The sequence below is a fragment of the Acipenser ruthenus genome, unplaced genomic scaffold (assembly GCF_902713425.1).
Source record: "Acipenser ruthenus unplaced genomic scaffold, fAciRut3.2 maternal haplotype, whole genome shotgun sequence".
Lineage (NCBI taxonomy): Eukaryota > Metazoa > Chordata > Actinopteri > Acipenseriformes > Acipenseridae > Acipenser > Acipenser ruthenus.
In genome coordinates, this window is record NW_026708151.1 from 111,466 (window position 1) to 120,000 (window position 8,535).

At 43.3% G+C, this 8,535-nt stretch overlaps 1 protein-coding gene across 1 annotated transcript in view; it reads left to right on the forward strand.

Moving 5' to 3' along the window:
- The first annotated feature begins 6,516 nt into the window (after positions 1-6,516).
- Positions 6,517-8,535, forward strand: part of LOC117398564 (fos-related antigen 1) — an 8,464-nt gene continuing 6,445 nt past the window's right edge. The window contains exon 1 of the mRNA XM_059020072.1: positions 6,517-7,231. Within this exon, the coding sequence (XP_058876055.1) occupies positions 7,094-7,231 (138 nt within the window). The 5' untranslated portion in view covers positions 6,517-7,093. The remainder of the gene's footprint in view (positions 7,232-8,535) is intronic.

Consider the following 8,535-nt stretch of genomic DNA (forward strand, 5'->3'; position numbering starts at 1 on the left):
ACCAGCCAGGACAAAAAAAAAAAATACACACCCGCCATAGCACTGTCAGCACTGTATCGATCCGGAATATCTACCCAGGATATCTACCATTCCTCTTTCACAGCCTCTGTGGCCAATTCTAGATGTCCTGTTTTTCTCCCCAGTTTAGATTCCTCACAGCAGCTCAAGAGAATTAAAGGTCAGTCCTCCGATTCCTGCGCTCTCCTGACTGTGTGACTCCCCCCTGCACACCACGCGGCCGTGCCTTTACCAGGGGAGACCCTCGGGGACCCCTGCGCTCCCCTGACTGTGTGACTCCCCCCTGCACACCACGCGGCCGTGCCTTTACCAGGGGAGACCCTCGGGGACCCCTGCGCTCCCCTGACTGTGTGACTCCCCTCTGCGCACCACGCGGCCGTGCCTTTACCAGTGGAGACCCTCGGGGACCCCTGCGCTCCCCTGACTGTGTGACTCCCCCCTGCGCACCACGCGGCCGTGCCTTTACCAGGGGAGACCCTCGGGGACCCCTTCGCTCCCCTGACTGTGTGACTCCCCCCTGCACACCACGCGGCCGTGCCTTTACCAGGGGAGACCCTCGGGGACCCCTGCGCTCCCCTGACTGTGTGACTCCCCTCTGCGCACCACGCGGCCGTGCCTTTACCAGTGGAGACCCTCGGGGACCCCTGCGCTCCCCTGACTGTGTGACTACCCCCTGCGCACCATGCGGCCGTGCCTTTACCAGGGGAGACCCTCGGGGACCCCTTCGCTCCCCTGACTGTGTGACTCCCCCCTGCACACCACGCGGCCGTGCCTTTACCAGTTGAGACCCTCGGGGACCCCTGCGCTTCCCTGACTGTGTGACTCCCCCCCTGCACACCACGCGGCCGTGCCTTTACCAGGGGAGACCCTCGGGGACCCCTGCGCTCCCTTGTCTGTGTTACTCACCCTGCACACCACGCGGGCTAGTGGGCTGTATGTATAAAACTACTTATCGATTCCTGGAAATAGAGTAAGCGAGCAGATGGCATATCTGTGTGCTAGCTGGACTGTATGAGTCACCCTTTCTCTCTCTCTCTCTCTCAGGCACGCTGTGACCCGCCCACTCCCTCCCGGCAAGGAGGCCTGTGAACAAAAGGGTCTTCTTACCCAGAGGGCCCCTCACGCGCCAGTGTGTGTCACAGTCAGGTGCCTCTGTGTCAGTTTGTGCAGTTTCATTATCCTGCTACCCCCCCACACACAACATATACTGTCAGATATCTCTTTCAACAAAGAGAAATACAAAAAAAAAAAAAAAAACAGCAGCGACGGCTGCCCACTTCAGCATAGTGCCCCTTTTGTTAGATATCATACTTAATCTCTTTGTCTTTATCTCTGTACAGACTTCTCTACACTAGACTGGATTGAATTAGCTGGCTCTGAGATCCACAGCACTGAGTTCTCTATACTAGACTGGATTGAATTAGCTGGCTCTCAGATCTCCAGTACAGCACTGAGTTCTCTACACTAGACTGTATTGAATTAGCTGCTCTCAGATCCCCAGTACAGCACTGAGTTCTCTAGACTAGACTGGATTGAATTAGCTGGCTCTCAGATCTCCAGTACAGCACTGAGTTCTCTATACTAGACTGTATTGAATTAGCTGCTCTCAGATCTCCAGTACAGCACTGAGTTCTCTATACTAGACTGTATTGAATTAGCTGGCTCTCAGATCCCCCAGTACAGCACTGAGTTCTCTACACTAGACTGTATTGAATTAGCTGCTCTCAGATCCACAGCACTGAGTTCTCTATACTAGACTGTATTGAATTAGCTGCTCTCAGATCTCCAGTACAGCACTGAGTTCTCTATACTAGACTGTATTGAATTAGCTGGCTCTCAGATCCCCAGTACAGCACTGAGTTCTCTATACTAGACTGGATTGAATTAGCTGGCTCTCAGATCTCCAGTACAGCACTGAGTTATCTATACTAGACTGTATTGAATTAGCTGGCTCTCAGATCCCCAGTACAGCACTGAGTTCTCTACACTAGACTGTATTGAATTAGCTGGCTCTCAGATCCCCAGTACTGAGTTCTCTATACTAGACTGTATTGAATTAGCTGCTCTCAGATCCACAGCACTGAGTTCACTATACTAGACTGTATTGAATTAGCTGGCTCTCAGATCCCCAGTACAGCACTGAGTTCTCTATACTAGACTGTATTGAATTAGCTGGCTCTCAGATCCCCAGTACAGCACTGAGTTCTCTATACTAGACTGTATTGAATTAGCTGCTCTCAGATTCACAGCACTGAGTTCACTATACTAGACTGTATTGAATTAGCTGGCTCTCAGATCCCCAGTACAGCACTGAGTTCTCTACACTAGACTGTATTGAATTAGCTGCTCTCAGATCCCCAGTACAGCACTGAGTTCTCTATACTAGACTGTATTGAATTAGCTGGCTCTCAGATCCCCAGTACAGCACTGAGTTCTCTATACTAGACTGTATTGAATTAGCTGCTCTCAGATCCCCAGTACAGCACTGAGTTCTCTATACTAGACTGTATTGAATTAGCTGCTCTCAGATCCCCAGTACAGCACTGAGTTCTCTATACTAGACTGTATTGAATTAGCTGCTCTCAGATCCACAGCACTGAGTTCTCTATACTAGACTGTATTGAATTAGCTGGCTCTCAGATCCCCAGTACAGCACTGAGTTCTCTATACTAGACTGTATTGAATTAGCTGCTCTCAGATCCCCAGTACAGCACTGAGTTCTCTATACTAGACTGTATTGAATTAGCTGGCTCTCAGATCTCCAGTACAGCACTGAGTTCTCTATAATAATTAGCTGCTCTCAGATCTCCAGTACAGCACTGAGTTCTCTATACTAGACTGTATTGAATTAGCTGGCTCTCAGATCTCCAGTACAGCACTGAGTTCTCTATAATAATTAGCTGCTCTCAGATCCCCAGTACAGCACTGAGTTCTCTATACTAGACTGTATTGAATTAGCTGCTCTCAGATCCCCAGCACTGAGTTCTCTATACTAGACTGTATTGAATTAGCTGCTCTCAGATCTCCAGTACAGCACTGAGTTCTCTATACTAGACTGTATTGAATTAGCTGCTCTCAGATCCCCAGTACAGCACTGAGTTCTCTATAATAATTAGCTGGCTCTCAGATCTCCGCATTAACCCATAATTAATGCTTTGGCATTTTAGACCGATACTGAACTAATTAAGCTGTCTGGAATTTAGAAAATAATTTCTAAAAAAGACGCGCTTAAGTATTTAGTAAAACTTCCTAACACCCTTTCACACACCCTCCAGCGAGGAGCTGAACGTAGACTATGATTACGCACAGTCACATGACACACGCAGAGCGCCTGCCGTAGGCATTACATCACCCTGCTGATGTCACTAGTCACGCCCTGCTTCGTTTGGTTTGATCCGGTCGGTGTTTGCTTGGGGCGGTGAGGCGCCCGGATTGCAGAGCGATGCATTTCGGGCAATGTCGTTGTTATTTTTTTTGGTTTTTTTCTTTTGACACTCAGTCTTAGCAGGTGTCCGACCCTCTTCTGTGCTTTAAAATAATAATTAATATTGCTTAGGTTGAGTTTGAAAAGATGCAATACACTTTTGTCAGGCTTTTGACATTTAAAAATAAGTATATACAATTCATGTTTTTAAAACACTAATATGATATTTAGAAAAGCCGTCAAAAAGTATCTGAAATATATATATATATATATATATATATATATATATATATATATATATATATATATATATATATATATAATATTCCATGACGTGCCACGTTTAAATATAAAGATAATTTGCAAAGGTCTGCAAACAGCATTGTCTTAAAAAACCAAAACACGTGCATTTAATTAAGCGATCACTGTCTGAAGAGGTTTATGCCGAGCCAATTTAAAATAATTAAAAGCACATTATATCACATATCAGCCGGCGTTTCCCAGAAACCGTGTGGTCGCAACGTTTGGAGACGAAAACAAAGCAGCGAACAGGAGATTTTTCAGCCAGGCTCTTGATGCGAGCGGTGACCGGCTGTCGCGCACCCTGGCCTGGCACGCTTGACGGATTCTTGCCCGCTGAGTAACTAACGGCCGGGGCTCGGTGCCTCTTCATGTGGCTGAGAAGTGAAACCCGGCCAGCGGTGTGTTATCTCCGAGTCACATCCTGCACCAGAGCCTCCACCCCACAGCCCAGTGCCTTTGTGGTCTCTGGCACCATAAATACATCAATGCAAGGGTTTTATATCGTTTAGAATTCATTAAAATAGTCAATACACGCTTGACGTGGCCTGCAGCAGTGAAAGAAACTGAAATATATGCAAAGGTTGTAACTAATTCTTAAAAACAGCGAATTTTCAACGACTTTTCTTCTTCCTGAAGTATTTCTAGTGGTTGATGAGTCGTCAGATTCTCCTGGGATAAGAGAGCTGGGCGCTGTTTCTGAATTCTCTGTACTCAAATCTATCTATCTATCTATCATTATTATTATTATTATTATTATTATTATTATTATTATTATTATTATTTATTTATTAGCAGACGCCCTTATCCAGGGTGACTTACAGTCGTAAACAAAAACACATTTCTAGAATCACAGTACAAGTATTAATACAATTAAGAGCAAGATAAATACAATGACTATCTATCTATTATTATTATTTATTTATTTCTTAGCAGACGCCCTTATCCAGGGCGACTTACAATTATTACAAGATATCACATTATTTTTACATACAATTCCCCATTTATACAGTTGGGTTTTTACTGGAGCAATCTAGGTAAAGTACCTTGCTCAAGGGTACAGCAGCAGTGTCCCCCACCTGGGATTGAACCCACGACCCTCCGGTCAAGAGTCCAGAGCCCTAACCACTACTCCACACTGCTGCCCTATCTTTGCCTATCTGTCTATCTATCTATCGATCTGTTTATGTATGTGTCTGTCTCTATTGAAGAAAAGTAATCGATAAGCTGTGTGTGTGTGTATATATATATATAGAGAGAGAGAGAGAGAGAGAGAGAGAGGTGTGTGTGTATATATATATATATATATATATATATATATATATATATATATATATATTTAGACTGTATTCAACAGTTAATAATATTCAACAGTTTTTTAATTTTTTTTTAGAAGGCTGTTATTTTAATACCAACACAAACGTATTTACAAAAATAAAGGAGGGGGAGGGAGGGAAGGAGGGAGGGGGGGGGGGGGAATAATAGAAATCTAGGAAAGAAATAGCCGGCGAGGACATGCGTAGGGGACGGAAACCCCACCCCCTTTTAACCCCCAAAAGGTGTCACTTGCGGGGCGATCGTCTGGAGACTCCAACGGTCACCTCTGTCACTCTTTCCACGGGCGCCGCCTGCCCTGGCAGAAGAGTTTACCGGCACACCTCAAACCACAGCTGGATTCAAAACTCCACGAAGCGCTGCCTCCGGGTCTCTACGCGGATTCGTGTTCTAGAAACTGGGAAAACTGGGCAAACTGGACCTTGGGGGGGAAACGGACTGCAGTATCGTTTCTGTATTACAAGCGTTTGCAAAACATCACTCCCTCCTCCCCCACGCAGAGTCTCAAGATGAATGGCTTCGTTGCCGATCAAGGGTTCGGTTATTGGTTTGTACGGTTACCTCTGCTCTAAATTGAATGGGATTGTGTCAATATTTGCGAACCTGGGAGTGTGTGTTTGCAACGCGCTTCGTACGCATGCGCATATGTGAGCCGCATTCACGTTTTATTTGTGTGTGATTGTTCTTCTATGAAATCCTTCTCATCCATTGATCGTACTCAGGACTGGGTTTGATTCCTATAAGCAATTATATTTTACTATCAGTTTAACTGCTCTGAGTCGAACTCTCTCTTCAATGTCATTATTCACTGTATAATTTATTGTGCCCTTATTTGAATCTCATCGTATCGCATGTTCTAATGATTGTATTGTGTGGAGTAGTGGTGAGGGCTCTGGACTCTTGACCGGAGGGTTGTGGGTTCAATCCCAGGTGGGGGACACTGCTGCTGTACCCTTGAGCAAGGTACTTTACCTAGATTGCTCCAGTAAAAACCCAACTGTATAAATGGGGAATTGTATGTAAAAATAATGTGATATCTGTATAATGTGAAATAATGTATAATGTGATATCTTGTAACAATTGTAAGTCGCCCTGGATAAGGGCGTCTGCTAAGAAATAATAATAATAATAATAATAATAATAATAATAATAATAATAATAATAATAATAATAATAATAATAATAATAATAATTCTCAAACTTAAGCCAATACAACATGCCTCGTTCTCAAAATATGTCTCGTTTAGAAACGGGACTGGCTTAGGTTTCGATTTACCAGTTTGGTTTATATTGAAATTTTGCGGTAGCGGATATTGTATAGCCAACGTTACTATAAACGCTCAGAGGCAAAACAAAATGAAAGCGTGAATGTTTTCTTCCACGTCCGCAGTCAGTATTGCTGGAAACTGAGGAGGCTGGCTGAGAGATTTAATGTAAAAATGGTGTTTTGTTTTTTTTTAAAACGACGAATGAATGTATGGAAACGAACCCTCATACAGTAAATGCAGCGCGTACCAGAGAACGGAGGAATCCCGGAGACCCGAAGGAAACTCTCCATATATGGGCATGTACGTCACACGCGGGCTATCAGTGGAGCGTACCATTTTACACAATGAGGGGTACTGCTTTTTATAGAAGTAGGGTTTAAAAGCTAAGACTTTCTCCTAAAGTTAGACAATATTGATGGAATGAAATTATGACTATCCTATAATTTTTAATTAATAAAAGTCGTATTCAGGCGAGTTTTTTTTTCTTTTAAAGGCGTGTTTTGATGCGCGCCTCCCCCTCCCTGATGTCGTGTTTCAATCGTCCTACACACTTCTCCATTCATAAAAAAGAGCCGGCTTGCGAAGTGACTCAGACGTCGTCGGTGACATCAGTGAATACATCGAAAAAAGGGAAAAACTTTTTCAAGAAAGAAGAGCGTTATATATATTTCGGAGTGGAAAAGTTTTAAAAATACAGTTTTCGGGTGGGTGAAAAACTACGCCAAAGAGAAGGTTTACCTGTGAGAATATGTTTCGCGGTTATAGCGGGCACTACGGCGGCGGTAGCGGTTCTGAATACGCCGGTGCTGGAGAGAGGAGCGACGAGAGCGGCGCTGGGAGTCTGAACGTTTCAACCACGACGTCACAGCAGCAACAGCAACAACAGGTAAGGGCTTTTTACCTGTCTCACTCCGCACGCGGAAATCGGGCTGAGTGATGTACCTGTCCCGCAGGTATCCAGACTTTCACGTGACAAATCTAGAGAGGAGAGTGCCTTACAATAAACTTACAATATTGACGCTTACAGACGCCCCCCCCCCTGTTTTAAAAGTATTTCTTATTAATTGGAAGACTAAGTAATGAATCTATCTATCTATCTATCTGTCTATCTATCTATCTATCTATCTGTCTATCTATCTATCTATCTATCTATCTATCTATCTATCTATCTATCTATCTATCTATCTATCTATCTGTCTGTCTATCTTTTCTGTATGTATGTATGTATGTATGTATGTGTGTCACGAGGTGACTCGTTGATTTGTTATAATTTTTAATCACATTATTATTATTATTATTATTATTATTATTATTATTATTATTATTATTATTATTATTATTATTATTATTATCACGATGTATCTATGTTTTGAGTAATGTCTGGCCAACGGCGTGCGCCTGGTCACGTATGTGTGTGTGCGTGTGTGTGTGTGTGCGTGTGTGTGTGTGTGTGTGTGTGTGTGTATGTATTATTTCTCTCTTAGCAGACACCCTTATCCAGGGCGACTTACAATTGTTACAAGATATCACATTATTTTTACATACAATTCCCCATTTATACAGTTGGGGTTTTTACTGGAGCAATCTAGGTAAAGTACCTTGCTCAAGGATACAGCAGCAGTGTCCCCCACCTGGGATTGAACCCACGACCCTCTAGTAAAGAGTATGTATGTATGTATGTATGTATGTATGAATGAATGAATGAGTCTCACTGTAAAACCAAAGAACGAGTGACGCGTTTAATATCTAAACGGGACGCGTGTATTAAAATAGAAACGTTCTATTCCTAAACAGCGGTGTTTATACGTCATCAGGCGTCACGCTGGTGTTCAGTCATTTGGAACTCTAAATAATTGTTCAGTGTTCTGCGTTTTTTTAAAATCTGTTAATCTGTTTTTGCTCATTTGAATGTTTAGATTTTAAACACCAGCCCGGTTATAAACGCGTACACATGTCTAAAAAAAAAAAATGTGTTTCAAATCCTAAACACGTCCAAAGAGTTTACAAAATAAACTGTTTTGAAATCCTTTCTAGAATGAGAAACGCGGTGACGTGTTTGAAAAGTGTTTACAAAATAGTCAAGTTTAAACACGCGGGTCTTGCAGTGATATCCTGACTAAATGCATGTCATAGGAATGGATTGAATGATAATGGACAGATTCTATGCTCCGGCCAATGGCTGTACGATGT